This window comes from Pollicipes pollicipes, unplaced genomic scaffold, assembly GCF_011947565.3.
Source record: "Pollicipes pollicipes isolate AB1234 unplaced genomic scaffold, Ppol_2.1 Scaffold_1031;HRSCAF=1197_pilon_pilon_pilon, whole genome shotgun sequence".
Lineage (NCBI taxonomy): Eukaryota > Metazoa > Arthropoda > Thecostraca > Pollicipedomorpha > Pollicipedidae > Pollicipes > Pollicipes pollicipes.
In genome coordinates, this window is record NW_023595856.1 from 143,765 (window position 1) to 162,015 (window position 18,251).

General features: G+C 63.8%; 1 protein-coding gene across 1 annotated transcript in view; it reads left to right on the forward strand.

The window, feature by feature from the left end:
• Positions 1-15,105, forward strand: part of LOC119094856 (symplekin-like) — a 16,605-nt gene extending 1,500 nt beyond the window's left edge. The window contains 22 exon segments of the mRNA XM_037218094.1: positions 367-484; positions 1,128-1,246; positions 1,665-1,791; positions 1,794-1,819; positions 2,568-2,716; positions 3,033-3,188; positions 4,248-4,351; positions 4,665-4,844; positions 5,553-5,729; positions 6,061-6,207; positions 7,025-7,211; positions 7,548-7,743; positions 8,571-8,766; positions 9,592-9,737; positions 10,319-10,423; positions 10,743-10,921; positions 11,739-11,899; positions 12,312-12,441; positions 13,303-13,490; positions 13,834-14,082; positions 14,271-14,332; positions 15,066-15,105. Coding sequence (XP_037073989.1) covers positions 367-484; positions 1,128-1,246; positions 1,665-1,791; positions 1,794-1,819; positions 2,568-2,716; positions 3,033-3,188; positions 4,248-4,351; positions 4,665-4,844; positions 5,553-5,729; positions 6,061-6,207; positions 7,025-7,211; positions 7,548-7,743; positions 8,571-8,766; positions 9,592-9,737; positions 10,319-10,423; positions 10,743-10,921; positions 11,739-11,899; positions 12,312-12,441; positions 13,303-13,490; positions 13,834-14,082; positions 14,271-14,332; positions 15,066-15,105 — 3,142 coding nt within the window.
• Positions 15,106-18,251: the final 3,146 nt, after the last annotated feature.

Consider the following 18,251-nt stretch of genomic DNA (forward strand, 5'->3'; position numbering starts at 1 on the left):
TAATAGTGGATGGTTTCCTATATCAGGATTCCGGCGTTACGAATTACGAAAAAAAATACGGCAAAAAAAAAACACTACGAAAAATGCCTGCGTCTTCACACTGTCTAGTGACCACACCCAGTGTAGATCCCTTGGGACAAATGATGTGTAACTACGTTTTAGAGCTGATGCACCCTATCTTTCCATGAAGTGGTCACCCAAAAGCTTCATGGTTGCGTGATCACTGGTCCGGAACTCACCTGCCCCATTGATAAAGACATGGCCAGGTTATGGTTGCATCTTTCAGTGCTTATGCGCGAAGATTAAGTCAGATGGGCACATGCTGGCTCGACCATAAGCCGCTGACATACATCCCCGCGTTCACAGCAAAAAAGACAATGAGATGATCCCCAAGGTGGTGGCCAACCTGGGCATCCTGCTGCAGGACAGCTTCTCCATGGCAGTGGTCAAGCGGACCATGCAGGCCATCTCCAACATATACAGGGTAAGGCTTGAGTTCTGAACTGCATGCATCTGGCGCCCGTATGTTGCCGTATTTTAAAAAAAGAAAGAGGGGGCTTGGTCGTGGCTTGCGTGGGTGCTCGTTGATATGTGTTATGGTTCTTTGTTAGGGCTGGTAGTGACAGGCGCTGCATCTGCCATCAAGGTGGACAGATGTCTCACTCCTGTCCATCCAGGATCACAGTCCTTTCTGACAGCCATTTTTCGAGCTGGCTTTTTGCAGCCTGTCTCACCACTCTTTGACTTCGTGCTCATTGTGAGCTCCATGGTCTTTGACGGTCTCATATAAACAAACGACCCCAGGTCATGCTGCTGTTGGCTCACTTCGATCCGATTGGGGTCAACTGTTGATCCCGTGGCCTCTCTGTCTCCGGTTGATCCTGTGTTTCACCGCCATATTGGTCCGGCTCAGCCCGGACCGCGGCCTCAGTTGACCCCGTGATCTCTCTGCCTCCGGTTGATCCTGTGTCTCACCGCCACATTGGCGCGGCCCAGGTTGGACCGTGGCCTCGGTTGACCCGTGGCCTCTGTTGACGACCTTTGTCTGGGCCGCCGCAGGCGACGCTGCGATGACCCCAGCTGACCCGTGTTCTCCACTGACCCGTGTTGTCCGCTGGTCGCCGCAGGTGACCCTACAGTGGCTCAGCTCGGCCCGGACCGTGACCGAGGTGATGGACTCGGCCTGGAGCATGCTCGGTCAGATGAAGCGGCGGATTATCGGCTACGTCGACCACGACAACGACGGGTGAGCGGCACAGACGCAGCCGGCCCGAGCCTCCGCGTCCTCTATCCAACGCTCGCTCGCGACGGCGTCTCGTCAGCGGTGCGCCGGAGAACCCTGCCGGTCGGCAGCGTCGGCTGCTGCGTAGCCTGGTGTCTTGTTTGAATGTAGGCGTGCTGCCACGTCTTCTCGGGATCAGGGCTATCGTGTTTTGACGTTGTTGCAAAGCATTTAAGGACGTGTGTCCGTTGCCTTGGTATCGTCCCGTCACATTACCACCTCCGCGTGCGTTTGCCGTCGGTGTTAAGGAGCCGCGGCGTGCACCAAGCTTGCAAGTCCCGCGTTTTGGGACGCGCGCAACCCATGTCCCTCAGCCTCAGTTGTCTTGCGTGATGCTTCCGTTCGGTGCAGGCCTTACAGCGTGTCGATGGCCCTCCCGCAGTGTGCGCACAATGGCCGTCAAGTTCATGGAGACGGTGATCCTGCTGCAAACGTTCTCGGAGCCAGGCAGTCTGAAGCGACCCGAGTTCTGTCTGGACGGCGTGCCTATAACGCTCAAGATCGCGCGGGCCGCGCAAGCTTGGAAGAGGAGGCCCGGTACGTGGGCCAGCCGGCCGCGGCCACCGGCCCGGTGGTGGCAGCCGGCCCGGGGTGGCGGCCAGGACGGCCGGCCGCAGCCACCAGGCCGGTATGGCGGCCGCGCCACTAAGAGCAGACCGCTGTCGTTAACAGGCTGTGGGGCTTCCTGCAGGCTGTCGTCATGAGACGAACTGTTGACAGACGTCAGGCTGCCATTATAGGATAGATTGTGGACATAGGACGGGATGCTGCCTTAAGACAGGCTGCCGCCGTTGGGCGAACGCCGCCCTGTCCGCGATCAGACCACGAGTTGCCTCTGCGTCGCCGCTCCAACCGCGTTATACGTCCTGTGTGGTCACTGGGACGCGGCTGGCGTGTGGCAGCCCTGGGCCCCGAGCCGGCCCATCGCCGCCTCCGTAATACCGCGCTGGCCGCTTTCAGCCCCGCCGTGCCTTTGACGCGGCTGTGATCAACAAGGGAGCTGTGGCGCCGTCTCGGCCGTGCCGCCTCTCTGTCGCCCCGGCCGTGCCGCCTCTCTGTCGCCCCGGCCGTGCCGCTTCTCTGTCGCCCCGGCCGTGCTGCCCCTGCGTCTCCCCGACCGTGCCGCCTCTGTGTCGCCCCGACCGTACCGCCCATGTGCCGCCCCGACCTGCCGCCCCTGTGCCGTCCCGACCTGCCGCCCCTGTACCGTCCCGGCCGTGCTGCCCCTGCGTCGCCCCGACCGTGCTGCCCCTGCGTCGCCCCGACCGCTGTGCGCCGCCGCCAGGTCCGTGTTCGCGCAGCTGATCAAGTTCCACGGCTCGCCGCACATCAGCAGCGTCAACCTGATGGCGTGCATGGGCTCGCTGACGCTGATCGCGCGCTGCCGGCCGTCGCTGCTGACCCAGGTCATCTCGGCGCTGGAGTCGCTGCACGGTCAGTACAGTGGCGCGGCGTCCACCGGCCCCGGCGCTACCGACCCGATGCCGCGCAGCCGCGCTGCAACGGAGCGCTCTTATTAGTGCTGTGGAAATATTGACACTTGAGCAGTATTGCACGCAATGTTATAGTACGTCAGAGTATCTAAGTATGTCCTGCAAGTGCATTTGTTAGGCAGTATGGGATGACGTAAATTTGGGATGTAACCGCCAAGTTGTAAAATGATATTGAACTCTGAAAGGGATTGGGCATTGTATTCATGAAATTTTTAGCTTTCTTTGATGTAAGAAACTCATGAGAAAAATTGCCGCAGCGAACCTGCCTCCGACGCTCTCCAAGTCCCAGGTGAACTCAGTGAGGAAGCACATGAAGATGCAGCTGCTGAACCTGCTGAAGCACCCGGCGTCGTACGACAGTCACCGCAACATCTGCACCCTGCTCACCGATCTGGGGGCCTCCCAGAGCGAGGGTGAGAGACGGGAGACAGCGAGAGGAATCAAACGCGAGGTCCCCCGTCCGTGACTTCACACAATCTCGACGAATGACAGGCGGGACTAGGGTAGGGGAGGGGGGTTGCGGTGTCTGGCTTGATCTGGAGGGGCTTAGCGCGCGATTCTCGTCAAGGAGAGCTTTCATTTGTCCTGATTGTTCCATACCATTGCTAAGAAAATTTAAACCTGAATGTATGAAGCCGTGTGATTTGATAAATAATCTGTGTGTTGCAATATGCTGTCGCTATCATTGGCAAGTTCCGTGCACGCACTCAGTGCACAGTACATGCTCTGTTTACCCTTGTCTGATCGGGTGCAGCCGGCCGTGTCTGTTTGTGGCATGCCGACCTGGCCGTATTACCTCGGCCCGACCGACCGAGTCTGTCTGCTATGACTCTTCTGGCCGTCTGGCCCGACTCCTCTGTGTAGCCCAGTGTGAGTGTTCGGTCCGCTCCTCTGTGGCTGTCCATCTGCTGTGTGCACGTGCGGTCTGACCCCGTGTGACGGCTGTCTCCATCTTGCTCGTTGTGACGGCTGTCTCCGTCTGACCCTGTGTGGCGACCGTCTTTGTCCGGCCCGGTGTGACGGTTTTCTAAGCCTGGACCCGTGTGACGGTCTTCTCCGTCCGACCCTGTGTGGCGACCGTCTTTGTCCGGCCCGGTGTGACGGTCTTCTCCGCCTGGACCCGTGTGACGGTCTACCCCGCCTGGACCCGTGTGACGGCCGTCTCCATCTGGCCCCGTCTGATGGCCGTCTGCATCTGACCCTGTCCGACGGCTGTCTCCGTCTGGCCCCTTCTGACGGCCGTCTGACCCCGTGTGACGGTCGTCTCCGCCTGGACCCGTCTGACGGCCGTCTGACCCCGTGTGACGGTCGTATCCGCCTGGACCCGTCTGACGGCCGTCTGACCCCGTGTGACGGTCGTCTCCGCCTGGACCCGTCTGACGGCCGTTTGACCCCGTGTGACGGTCGTCTCCGCCTGCACCCGTGTGACGGTCCGCCCGGCCGCCGCGCCTGACGCCGGCCCCGGCCGCAGGTGATGCGTGCCATGCCGCCGCCGGAGGAGCTGCGCAAGCGGCAGCGGCGGCCCGAGGAGCCGCCCGGCGACGCCGACGACGACACACCCGTCACCAAACGGCAGGCGAGTCACCGCCGGTGCGCGCGCGCTCAGAAGGGGGCGGCCACACACCGCCGGCCGAGAGCAGGGGAGTCGCACACACGCTGGAGCGCACCGCCGGCGGACAGCTGCGGCCGGCCCACCGAGCCGCGTGCTACGGTTGACCATGGGCGGTGCCTGGTGGGGATCGCCTCCCGGGTGGGTTGCTTTTTTGCTGGCTTCAAACTAGCGTGGTGCGTCGTGCAGGTTTTTGTTTCTGCTCTCGGGTTCTGCTTTCTTCTCCGCTGCCTCGCCCCGTGAGGTCCTGCGTCACATCTGACGCGCTCTCTCCCCGCAGAAGTTCGTCGAGGACGACGACGATGAGGACGAGGAGGAGGAGGAGGCGGGCGGCGCGCCGCCGCGGCCGGCGCCGCTCGACAAGAAGCAGCACAAGGCGAACGCCATCGACATCACCGAGGCGTGGGCGTTCGAGCGGCTGACTCCGGCGCTGGCCGCCAACCTCGTGCTCGTGTCCATGGTGAGAGCGGCCTGGGCGGCCGGCCCGCCGCGGAACCCTCGCGTCATCAGCCGGCGGCCGTGCTGATGGTGACCGCGATGAACTTGTTCTCTGTGGTATTTGGGTGGTCAGGCTCGTTGTCGGTTTGATGTAGGTGGCATCAAGACACCGGGGTATGCACCGACGTCCGAGTCTGTTGGTGTGCCCGGGGATGGGAGTCTGGCGTGTTCACCCTAGAGGGAATTACTCAGCGGTCTTCCTTTAAAATTTCTTTACATTCGTCTTTTCTGCCTTATTTTACGTCTGGCTTGCATCCCCAGGGCCAGACTTGGATTCACTTTTGCATCCCATCTCATTCAGGGACCGTATATTCGACCTGGCATCCAACTCAGGCTCGTTTTCACAATGGATTAACTTGGGTAAGCGTTTGATCGTGATGTTTCAGGGGATGTTGGTCTCCGCATAACTCATTGACTGATCCGTTTTATCCTTAGCATAGCTGTGTGTTGTTTTGCCACGGCGTTGTGGGTGGAACAAAACCGGTTATGCAACCTACCAAGCCAAGTGTCCTTAGAGGCGGCCTCGGTGTTTTGGCCGTGCTGTGTCGGCCACCGGGATCCGCACCTCCCCAGACAACAAACGGCGACAGCTCCGCACCGGTCACCTCGGCCTCGTGATCGGCGCTGTGGACGCCTCGCCAGCAATGTAACGCTGTGGCCCGCCCGACAGCACAACCTGCCGGACACCCCGCCGGCGCTCTTCAGCAACACGTTCACGCCAATCTCGGCCGCCGGCACGAGCTCCCAGATCCAGCACGTGGCGCGCCTGCTGGCCGCCCAGCTGACGCACGCCGGCATCGGGCCCGGCGTCGAGGTCACGCGCAATCAGGGCATCCAGATGACGGACGTGAGTGAGTCGCCGCCGGCGCGTCGGCGGCCGGCGCGGGCCGCGCCTGTGATGTCTGGGGGACGGCGGACTAACGCGAGACGGTGTGGGGAGGTGTTCACTGCTCTGGGGCATCGACTGAATACGCCGCCATCACCTGGTACTGACGGGCATCGCGCGGTCTGAGCCGTGCAGCTGCCGCCCTCCGTCCGACGGCTGCCCTCCGCTTGACCGCTGCCCCCCGCCTGAGCGCTGCCCTCCACCATCCGCCTGACGGCTGCCCTCCACGAGTAGACGTTTTGCCGGCGCCCTGCTCACGCCGTGCGTGTGACCTGCGTCGCTGGCCTGGCAGCACGACTGGGAGATGGCGGAGGAGGAGGAGACGCCATCGGGCGCGCGGCAGCCTATCGCCACCGTGCTGGCCGGCACCGTGTCGGGCCGCGAGACCAAGAAAAAGGTGGCGCTGCTCCCCTCCGGACAGATGAACAAGAAGCACATGGTGAGGACCCGGCCGCCGCCGCCGGTCGCTGTCGGCCAGGCGTCCGGCGATGCTAGCTTTAAACGTGTATGCTGAGTGTTGCACTGGAACAGTCAATTTAACAAGCGCGAATAAGGATACTAAAAATGTGCCAAGCACGCAAAGCAACTGCCAAGTATGTTGAAAATTTCAAAACATTTGGATTGGTGTCTTTCATGCAGTCAGTAGGGTTTAGGATTCGATAAGGACGTAGACCTAGGCAGATGAACACTGGCTGTAAAGGCAAGTTTCCAAATGCTGAACAATCTTTAACATACATAATTGTGTTAGGTAATGCTGCTTTTTGCATATCGCAGCCTTTTTAAAATCGACGTGTGGAATGAAACCCTATAGTTTCGCCCGTTACAGCCGTCGTGAGAGATTTCGTTTCTTAGGACTAGCTATTAGATCTATGCTTTCCGTCACAGTAGGCCAAACGAACCAATCTTACTGCGTCAACTTGCGTGAGAGACTGGCATACCCTCGCTGAGCGCGAAGACCAGTGATGTAGCGAAGGCCGAGCCGCTATCTACAGCGCCGTTAGCAGTCGTTCGAGTGGGGGCGACACATTTGAGCTGTTCCTCGGTCACCGCGTGTGGTGTGGCGCTGCGGGGCGAGGGGCGCGTTCCGCCCCCCGCTGCGTATTTGTTGAGCATGAGCAAGTCCGTGCTGAGCCTGCGCCGGACCCGTGCTGGGCCTGTGCTGAGCGCGTGCAAGTCCGCGTTGAACTCGTACTGTACCCGCGCTGAACCCGTACTGGACCCGTGCCGAGCCCGTGCTGAGCACGTGCGGCCGGCAGGCGAAGCCGCTCCGTCTTCCGGAGATCACGCGGCCGCTACCGGCTGACGAGCTGGAGCGGATGATGACGGCTGCGCTGGACCGGCTGCTGGCGGCCGAGCGGACGGCGCGCGCTGGCGGGCTGGCCGCCGCCCGCTCCAAGCTGCTCGCCATGATGTCGTCCCACTTCACCGGCCACCTGCTGGAGAGTGAGTATGTCGCCGGCCGGGGGTGGCCCGCCGCCGGCACCCAGTTAGAGCCGGGGCGCCGACCGTCAGCAGAGAGGGCAGAAGAAGGAGAGGCTTTCATCCATAAGTGGCAAAGCCGCGCGCTAACATCGTTTCTTGGCCTCCAATGCAGTGTGATTTTTTTCTGCGACCCAAGATGGCCGTCTGCACTGGATTCATTTCGCTGTTCTTGGGATGGAGCCCGGTAAAGTGTCCGTCTCGCCGCAAAAGCTGGCGACCGCTCCGCACCACCATCTCCAGGGTGCAGAGACGCGGAGCCGTCAGTGTTGCTCACTGTTGTCCCTGCTGCTGCCGCAGAGATGCTGGGCCACGTGCTGGAGGATATCGGCGGTCGGTCAGACCTGGTGTTCAGCTGGCTGTACGAGGAGTACGCCAACGTCTCGGGCTTCAGCAACCTGGGCCAGGTGGTGCACAGCACGGCCAGCTACGAGCAGGTGTTCTGCATGCTCATCTCGGCTCTGATGGTGCGGCCCGACTTCAAGGACGGCGAGACGTGAGTAGCACTGCCCGGGTGGGCGGGCTCGCTGGGCGGCCGGCGGGCCCGCGCCGGCCTCGGCGCACGTGACGCTGGCCCGCCTGCGCCGAGCGGCCGTGTGGCCTTCGGGGCTGGGTGGTGTCGGCGCCGCTCGCTCGGTGCGCTGGGGGTCGCGCGCGGCCGCGCTCACCCGCCACAGTAAGCCTCTGTCCGCGGCCTCCACAGCCCTCCGCCCGATGTGAGACTGCAGGTATCGGTAGGGTAACACTTGCATGTGGATGACATTAAGTCACCGGCGGATGATGGCTCTATGGCTGTGCCCGACATGTTTGGTTGTGACAGTAGCGCGCGTTGCCGTGGCTGCCGCGCGTATTCCCGATCAGTACATGTCACGGAAGGCCCAGCAGACATGCGTCCGCGCGGGCCCGGCCGCCGACCAGCGCGTATGTTCACTGACGGCGCCATGGCAGGCCGGTCACGCGGCTGGTCGGGGCGGTCCAGTGGGCGCGCGTGCTCGGTCTGTGGCGGTGACCGGTGACCGGTGCGCTCGTGACCGGTGACCGGTGCGCTCGTGACGGCCGACAGCCTGCTGACGTGGCTGCTCGCTGGCGGCGCCATGTCAGGCCGGTCACGCGGCTGGTCGGGCAGTCCAGTAGGCGCGCGTGCTCGGTCTGTGGCGGTGACCGGTGACCGGTGCGCTCGTGACGGCCGACAGCCTGCTGACGCGGCTGTTCGCTGGCGGCGCCATGTCAGGCCGGTCACGCGGCTGGTCGGGCAGTCCAGTAGGCGCGCGTGCTCGGTCTGTGGCGGTGACCGGTGACCGGTGCGCTCGTGACGGCCGACAGCCTGCTGACGCGGCTGTTCCTGGAGGCGCCGCTCGTGCCGGCCTCGGCCGTGGACATCCTAAAGGGTTTCAGCGCCGAGTCGGCCACCCACCGGCAGGGCATCCAGCTGCTCAGTCAGCTGATCTCGCGCCGGCCCAGCAAACAGCTGACCTACATCAGCGCGCTGCTCCAGCTGGCCAGCCACAACGCCTCCGAGGTCCGTCCGCTGGCGCGCGCGCGCCCGGCATCGCTCACACGCACATGGGTGGCGGGGGCAGGCCCAGTTCTGCTGCTCCCTGATTTTTCGTGTTTGGAATTCGGGATGAGATTGAAAGCAAGGAAGAGAGACACATAATAATCTGACATCGTTGTGTTGTGCCCTTTTCACCGCATCCTTTTGGCGTGCAACAAACCTTGGAAAGAACTTGACGTGATATCGGGACGTATGCGTGCAAATGGTGTCGCGCACCAGATTTATTTGTGTGTCAGGATCGTCCGATCCGTGCGTCCAGCTTCGCCGACCCAAATGAGAGGCGGCCAGAGGAGGGTATGGGCTTGGGTCGAGCCCGAGACGTGTGGTGGACTAGAGCTGGGTCTCCCCCAGCGCTGTGGTGGTTCCTGGCGCGGTCTCCCACAGCGCTGTGCGTTGGCCTCGGGCACGGTCTCCCACAGCGCTGTGCGTTGGCCTCGGGCACGGTCTCCCCCAGCGCTGTGTGGTGACCTCGGGCACGTTCTCCCCCAGCGCTGTGCGTTGGCCTCGGGCACGGTCTCCCCCAGCGCTGTGTGGTGACCTCGGGCACGTTCTCCCACAGCGCTGTGCGTTGGCCTCGGGCGCGGTCTCCCCCAGCGCTGTGTGGTGACCTCGGGCACGTTCTTCCCCAGCGCTGTGTGTTGGCCTCGGGCGCTGTCTGCCCCAGCGCTGTGTGATGACCCCGGGCGCGCTCTCCCCCGGCGTTGGACGGCGACCTCGGGCACGGTTTCCCCCAGCACTGTGTGTTGGCCTCGGGCGCGGCCTCCCCAGCGGTGACGTGTGGTGCCGCAGGTGCGGGAGCGGGCGCTGGCCACGGTGCTAGAGCTGCACGGGATGAACGGTGCGCTGGCCGGCCTGGTGGAGGAGCACGCAGTCGACCGGCTCAAATACCTGGCGCTGGAGACGCCGCCGGCCCTGCTGCTGGGCGACGACCAGAGGTGAGCCGCGCCACTGGACCGGGTCCTCTGCCCCTCCCCGGGTCTGGTCAGCACCGAGCCGGCCCGCGCAGCCAGCGAAGGCCGGGATGTACGGTGAACTGTGGCGGTGGCGAAAACCTTAACCATCATCCGGGGTGGGCGTGGTTTTGCACTAGCGTATTGGCGACCACGCAACCACGTCCAATTTGCCTGCAGATTGCTTAGTCTGGTATGTTATATGCTGCAGGTGCATTGTATTGTGGTCTTTATGTGGCTGTTTTGGCTCTGGTGCTGCACCGCAGGCCGATAGCTTCACAAATTTACCAGTCGATACCGGCACTACCTTTGCAATCACCTCAGCGGTGGCATGCGAGCGTCCCTCCCCGTCGGTGAGGTATGAGAAACGTCCGTCCCCATCGGTGTCACGTGGGCGTCCCTCCCCGTCGGTGAGGTACGAGAAACGTCCGTCCCCATCGGTGTCACGTGGGCGTCCCTCCCCGTCGGTTCGTCGGTGTGGTGCGAGCGTCCCTCCTCGTCGGTGAGGTGCGAGCGTCGCTCCCGGCGTAGGTGCAGCCCCTGATGGCGTCTCCTCCCGCCCGCAGCGCCGCGCCGGCCGGTGTCACGCTGGAGTGGACTGACGAGCTGGCCAAGCTGTGTCTGCACCTGTACCTGGCGCTGCTGCCGCGCCGCGAGAGCCTCATACACGAGTGGGTGGCATGCGTGCTCCTCTGGCCTGGCAGTAAGCCGAGCTTGCGGTACACGCCAGCGGGGCAGGCGCCAGGAACGGCCTGCAGCGTGGCTTTCAGGTGTCACTGTACACACTCCTGGGCAGGCCATGCTGTCGTCGGTACACGTATGTTAAGAGTGTGGCTGCAAGTACTGTAAAGCCAACTGTAGACAACGGTGCGAGGGGTGCCTCCGGTCTGTGGTGGACGCGACAACTGATCTCACTCCTGATGAGACGCCTGCGGTGGTGCCTGCTGCGGCCGGCCTGTGGACTGAGCGGACGTGCCGGGCCTGCCGCAGGCTGGCGCACGTGTATGTGCAGACGACGGCGGATGTCAAGCGCACCATCCTGCGGGTGCTGGAGGCGCCCATCCGCGGCATGGGCATGGAGTCGCCGGAACTGCTGACGCTGGTGGAGACGTGCCCCAAGGGTGCCGAGACGCTCATCACGCGCGTCATCCACATACTCACCGACAAAAGTACGTGGGCCGACTCCGTGCGTCGCCCGGACGCCGGGGCGGTCGCGGGTGTGCCGGGTGTGGCCGGTGATGGATGGTCGGGTCTGGTGACCGTCAGGCTGTAGCCTGCAATCGCTGGCGTTCAATAGCCCATGGCTTTCGGCGCCGCTGCTCAGCGGCATCGAAAGCTGGTGGATGGGGCATAGTGTGACGGGGTGTACGCCAGCGGCGCCGTCTCGTGGTGGTCTCGTGGTCAGCGGTATGGTCCCCGTGTGACCTCCCTGGCCGTCTCCAGTGGTGTGGTCCCCCATGTGACCTCCCTGGCCGGTCTCCAGTAGTGTGGTCCCCCGTGTGACCTCCCTGGCCGTCTCCAGTGGTGTGGTCCCCCGTGTGACCTCTCTGGCCGCCTCCGGTGGTGTGGTCCCCCGTGTGACCTCCCTGGCCGCCTCCGGTGGTGTGGTCCCCGTGTGACCTCCCTGGCCGCCTCCGGTGGTGTGGTCCCCCGTGTGACCTCCCTGGCCGCCTCCGGTGGCGTTGTCCCCCGTGTGACCTCCCTGGCCGCCTCCGGTGGCGTGGTCCCCCGTGTGACCTCCCTGGCCGCCTCCGGTGGCGTTGTCCCCCGTGTGACCTCCCTGGCCGCCTCCGGTGGTGTGGTCCCCGTGTGACCTCCCTGGCCGCCTCCGGTGGTGTGGTCCCCCGTGTGACCTCCCTGGCCGCCTCCGGTGGTGTGGTCCCCCGTGTGACCTCCCTGGCCGCCTCCGGTGGTGTGGTCCCCGTGTGACCTGGGCCGCCTCCAGCGGCGCGGCCGCGCGTGACGTGCCGCCGGCCGTGCCCGCAGCGCCGCCGTCGGCCGAGCTGGTGGACCGGGTGCGTGACCTGTACCAGAAGCGGGTCTCGGACGTGCGCTTCCTCATTCCGGTGCTGAACGGACTGCGCAAGCGGGAAGTGATCGCCGCGCTGCCCAAGCTAATCCGGCTCAACCCGGTGGTGGTGAAGGAGGTGGGTCGGACGTCGGGCGCAGGCCGGGCCGGCGCGGTTATCGTGTAGGGGGGGGGGGGGGGGGAGCTCGGGGGGTGTTCGGGACACGCTGGTCGCATGAATAGCACAGAAAGGCTCAGGCGGAGGCGGCCAGTCGTCCGTCTAGGTGGTGGTCCCGGCCAAAGTATCTGCAGCAGACGCGTGTGAGACACTGTCCTGCCGGCGACTGCTGGGTGCATCAAACAGGCGCTTAATCTGCGGGGTGACTGTCCGCTGCTGAACACGGCGACCGGCGATGTGTCCAAGCTGAACTGTGCGCGGTGTTACGGCGACCGCCGAGAGATTATGCAACCAGGCGCGACGTGTTGCGGGGTTTTGTAACTTGGGCTTCCGAGGGAGTGGTGACTGAGCTCTGCGTCTGTGGTTCGGACAGGTGTTTAACCGGCTGCTGGGCATCCACTCGGACACGGCCAACTTCAGCTCGCCACTCACTCCCGTCGAGCTGCTGGTGGCGCTGCACAACATCGACCCGACCAAGTGCGACATGAAGACCATCATCAAAGGTGAGCAGGTGTCGAGTGGACGCGGCGCCACGGGTCGCGCCCGGGCCGACGGCGGCACGAGCGCCGACTCCCGCCGCCACGGCCGTCAGCCGCCGGCCGGGTGGAGTGTCAGTACGGCGCCACGGGTCGCGCCCGGGCCGACGGCGGCACGAGCGCCGACTCCCGCCGCCACGGCCGTCAGCCGCCGGCCGGGTGGAGTGTCGGTACGGCGCCGCGGGTCGCGCCCGGGCCGACGGCGGCACGAGCGCCGACCTCCTGCCGCCACGGCCGTCAGCCGCCGGCCGGGTGGAGTGTCGGTACGGCGCCACGGGTCGCGCCCGGGCCCACGGCGGCACGAGCGCCGACTCCTGCCGCCACGGCCGTCAGCCGCCGGCCGAGTGGAGTGTCAGTACGGCGCCACGGGTCGCGCCCGGGCCGACGGCGGCACGAGCGCCGACTCCTGCCGCCACGGCCGTCAGCCGCCGGCCGGGTGGAGTGTCGGTATGACGGTCGGCTGTCGCGAGCATCGAGATGACTGCTGAGATCAGTCATTAACGGTTCCACGTCATGCTCTGGGGCCTTGGCACGTTGACTGTTAAACCCTGCCTGGCTTTTCGTACACCAGCTGGATATGCTGTTAGGCTGTGACCCGGACATGACGGGGGGGGGGGGGGGGGGGCGCTGTGTGTGTCCGGGAGCCGGCGGACCGGCCGCCACTGCGGACTCCGGTGTTCGGTGAGTGACGCGTGCTAGCCGGGGCTCAACGCAGCGCGGATGAGAGTGGCGCCGCACCGGGTGGACTTCGCCCCGCAGCGACGACGGCCGGTGCCTGTGTGGCGCCCTCTTCCGGCGCGGCTGACCGGCCCGTCGCGTTCCCGGCAGCCACCTCGCTGTGCTTCGCCGAGAAGCAGGTGTACACGCAGGAGGTGCTGGCCGTGGTGCTGCAGCAGTTGATGGAGCAGTCGCCGCTGCCGGTGCTGCTGATGCGCACTGTCATCCAGTCACTGGCGCTCTATAACCGACTCATCGGCCTCGTCATGAACATCCTGCAGCGGCTAACCAGCAAACAGGTGCGGAGATGTCATCCTGTTCCCTCCCCCCTCCCAAGCGTTAAGACGGTAGCCTGTCCCCCCCCCCCCCCAACGTCCGCAACTGCCGGCGTGCTTTGTGTCAGGCTTGTACTTGCGCTCAGCTGACTTAGGCGCTTCCCGGCTTTCTATTTCATCGTTTTCGTAACATTTGGTCTAGTTTGACCCTTACCAGGCGTTGACATGGCTGTAGTGGTGGTGTCTATGACGTGGGAAGCGTTGGTCAGGGCACAGTCTGGAAACTCCTTCCTGATAAAGGCCTTGTCTTAGCCCGAGCTCGTGCTCACGCGGCTCGCCATCCGTGCTAACCCCTTACACTTGCCAGGTGTGGACCCAGAAGAAGGTATGGGAAGGCTTCATCAAGTGTTGTCAGCGCACCAAGCCCAGCAGCTACCAGGTGCTGCTGCAGTTGCCGCCGGAGCCGCTGCGCGACGTGTTTGCCACGGCGCCCGAGCTGCGCAGCAACCTGCTCGACTACGTGGCCAGCTTCAGCGAGGCGCAGCGCGGCCACATTCCGACGGACGTGATGCGCGTGCTGAACGGAGACCGGCCGCGCGAGCTGGCCGACGAGCCGGTGAGTGGGCGCCGCCCGGCAGGCCGAGCGTCACGCGGCGGCTGGCGGGCTCCGGTCAGCCACATGTGTAACGCTCTTCCGTGGCCAACGGCCTGTGAAGCCGGTCTCATGTCGGAAGGAAGTCCGAACACGTTGGCGTGTTAGTGTGTCGGACGTCCGACACTTGACGTTCCCGTCGTCTCCGCCAGATGTCACCGCCGGAGGTGGACTCGATCGACCCGGTCGGCGTGCGTGAGGCGGTGCCGCCGCCGCCGCTCAACCCGCCACGCAGCGCGCCGCCGCACCCACGCGAACGCAACCGGCCGCGGTCGCGGCCCAAGCGGTCCCGCTCGCGCTCGCGACCCGAGCCCGAGCCCGAGGACGCGCCGATGGCCGCCATCGACTACTGAGGTCGTCGCCATCGGCCGACACGGACCGCCTGGCGGTGACGTCCTCCGGCTGTGACCGTGCGCCGGCCGGGCCCCGCCGGGCCCCCTGACCCGGCTCGGCCGCCCCACTATGTGAACTGTGCGCCGCCAGTTAGTGCGCACCACTCTGTTACACGTCTTTTGTATGTAGGTATTGTTGGCACGACGGCAGTGCGCGTCGGACGAAATACACGTGCAAATGGAGCGCGGTTATCTGGCGACGCTGTCAAAGCCGTTGTGCTGCGCCAGCCGGCACGTAAGGTAGGTGGTGCGGCTGCTGACGGAGTGGGCGACCCGGTCCCTATCTGGGCCGCGGGAGCCGGCGGCGGGCCGGGCTCAGAGTGGTCGGACCCGTCGAGCCGTGCTAGCGCTACCGCCGCCGCTAGAGGCGCGGAGCCGGGGGGCCGCTGCTGGCCGCCGGCCGGACTGAGCCAGGGCGCAGCAGCGGTGCTGGGTCTGACCACGACGGCGCTGGTCTGCCTTGTCAGCAGCCGCCCACCGCGGGACCACCCGCAGGCTGCGCAGGCGCTGAGTGCCGCAGCTCTGGCCTCGCTGTGCCCCTGGGCCTGCCCGCAGCCCTGTTCCAGCAGCAGCCTGGGATTCACAGTTCAGCTGAGCGCGAGGCGGTATTTTAAGTCAAGCTTCCGGAATGTCTGTCCTGCATGTCCTGTTGCACGGTTCCGAGACGAGACGGGATGCCGGGTTGTTAAATGAAATATGGCTGCACACCAGAGACATTTGCTGTAAAATAGGCTGCCGTCGTGCTTGCATATTGTCATACCATTCTTCCGGGCCTGGTATCACCAGGTACTTGCCACCTGTACGAGATGACCTTGAAACCTTCGTGTACGCACCAGCGGCACTTCATTCAGAAACTGTGGCATGTGACTAGATAAACCAATATGCCCTGAACATCCATGGAGGTTTGCAAATTGCCCTTCATCAGATGTTACAGATGGCCTTTTTTTTTGCACGCACGACGTGTCTTAAAAAACAGTTCCTAGACACGTGTGTGGAGGGTTACTGCGGTTGACTGCGGGTAATTCGCATGTGCGACCATAAACATAGCTCTTTGCTGGTTTATTTTTGCGTTAACTCACCAGCAAACCGCTGCGTACTGACCCATTTTGGTCAGAACCTTGACAGTTTAGCCGGCACCACCAGATGGGTCTTCCGCTGCCCGCAGTGGCCCGTACCTGCGTGTGTGAGGGGGGATTACAAGTTGTACCCCGGGTACCTTATGATGCAACCGCGGGGTCGGGAGAGGCCTGCCGCAGAGAGACCTGGGACGTGGAGTTGACGCCGGACACGTTACCAGTCGCCTCAAAACTCAGCAAGACAGTTTTGAAATGACTGCAGGGCGTTTTCGCGTTTGTCGTAGAGGCCTATTCAGCCTCCGAGCCGGCACCAATGTCGAAAACATTGTCCGGCGCCTCAAAGACACACCGTGGTGCTAGTCAAGGCGAATCATTGACATTGGGACTTTACGCCTCACGCGGTTGCTGAGACTACATGGAGTCACCTGCCTCTCGCTCTAGTAAGAAGGGCGGGCACAGTGCAGCACCACGGGAAATCGAACCCATGCCTCTGGGTTCCCAGACGCCTTGCTTAACCACCGCACTACCGGTATCCCTAAGGCCGAGAATCAATCAGGGTCAGGGTCATGTAGGATTATGGTCGGATCACCTCATCACATCTAATGTCACATGCTCTTACACTCATTGTCACATGCTTGTCACATGCTCTACATTACACAACGGTCGTTGTCTTGGAAACGAGTAAGTCACACCAACCTGTTTATCACAGAAGGCCCTAGCAAAGCACTTTGGTTACATGATATAACTCCATCCCGCATGATCTCTGGTGTACGCGAACTCGTATGGTGGGAACTCCGAATTCTGCAGCTGATCTTAAAATTGCAGCGCAAGCCATCAATGATGAACCCAGATCTCAGTGACATGGATCCCGTGGTAGCACAGAATTCGATAGCGGTGCTCGCGTTGTGACGGTACTTCGGTCCCCATCACTGTGGGCGAAGGCAAAGCGCAAGAGCAATATTCAGTAATATGTGGGCTTTTACGTAATATAAGTAAACAACCTCTTTTAGGTCTGAAAGATTCAGGATTTGAGGATTAAAATTTTTGACTTGTTCTGAAAAAGGTACGCAAAGTCTGTTTTGTAGGACCAATCCCTTCTAGCTATGGGCGTTCAGCTCTGGCATGGGTGCCGGGCGTGTGAGCACGGCAACGCCGTTGTCGTGGGGGGGGGGGGGGGGGGCGGCAGCGCTCGCTGACCCGTCTGAAGCCGTGCTCCAGGTGGTAAGAGGAGAGGAGGGGGGGGGGGGGGAGATCGTGAGAGCCATGGTGACCTTGGGCCGCCCACTGCTGGTGCACGCGCTGGATGTGACCATTGACAGACTGTCGCCGCTGTTCACGCCGCCGCAGAAGGGCGTGTGCCTGAGGCTGGCCCGTGCCTCTAAAGGTGCATGGCGGCTGGCGGCTGGCGACTGCGCTGCGCTGCGAGCAGGCGCTGCTCGCCGTCCGGAGCCTGACGACGGCCTGCTCCGGCCGGCCGGTTGGGATGCCGACCCGGGCCGGTCCTGCCGCTCACCCCAGCCGGCCGGACCCAGAGGCAAGCCCCAGTAGTCAGGGCCGGGTGCGGGCGCCGCCGGCTCCACAGACCCGGAGCGCCAGCGAATGGCGAGTCTGCGCGCGGCTGGCTGTCACGGAGGGAGGTGGCGCCGTCCGCCCAGGACCTTCCTCACTACACATTTAGCTGCCTGCTGGCCAGCTGCTTGTGTGTGTCGCACCGGCCGTATCGCGGCGGCGTACGCAGCATACCGCCTGCGCGCGGTGGGCACGTCTGCGGACGCCCGGCTGGCGCTGCACCTGCTCCGAAGGCCTTCCTCCCTTCCTCCTCCCGCCGCCAGCCTAGTGGGAACTCTGGTGTCGACGCGCGGCCGATCTCCGGGCCCGCGGACCATCAGACGCCTTCCTCCCGCCGCCGCCAGCCTAGTGGGGGCTCTGGTGCCGACGCGCGGCCGATCTCCGGGCCCGTTGACCATCAGACGCCTTCCTCCCGCCGCCGCCAGCCTTGTGGGAGCTCTGGTGTCGGCGCGCGGCCGATCGCCGGGCCCACAGACCACCAGACGCTGTCAGCGCCGCAGAAGCTGCGCCTGCTGACTGCGCCGGCCGCCCTACGACTTCGAGGCGGTGCGCACCATCTGTGCGCACCTCCTGGCAGGCAGTGACGAGGCGCATCTGGAGCCAGACGGTGCAGTACTAGATGCACTGGGCCGTGCCCCGACGGAAGGGCGGACTGTAATGACGCCGCGGCGCACTCAGCATGCTCTCGCGTCGGCCGTCTTGCACGCGCAACGGCCCGGCTTCCTGTTTATGCTCCACATGATTCTGGTATGCCTGGTGACCGGGTGGCTCTGGGAGAGCCGCTTACGACCCCAACTCTCGGCTAGGGTCGGTCTCAATTACTAGACAATTGACCTGCGGGGCATGGATGTCTCGCGCTGGAATACACCCGGTCAGCTCTGGGACGACCTGACCTACGGATAATGCGGTCTGCGCAGAATTTGGTCTGCTAATTGGCTAAAGCCGGTCTGCCCGGACGCTGGCGCTAGACTCGGCCGCGGCGTCGTGGCGGTGAGGTGCGCGGCGGCGTGGCGGTGAGTTTCGCCGTGTCGTGGCGGTGAGGTGCGCGGCGTTGTGACGGTGAGGTGCGCGATGTCGTGGTGGTGAGGTGCGCCAC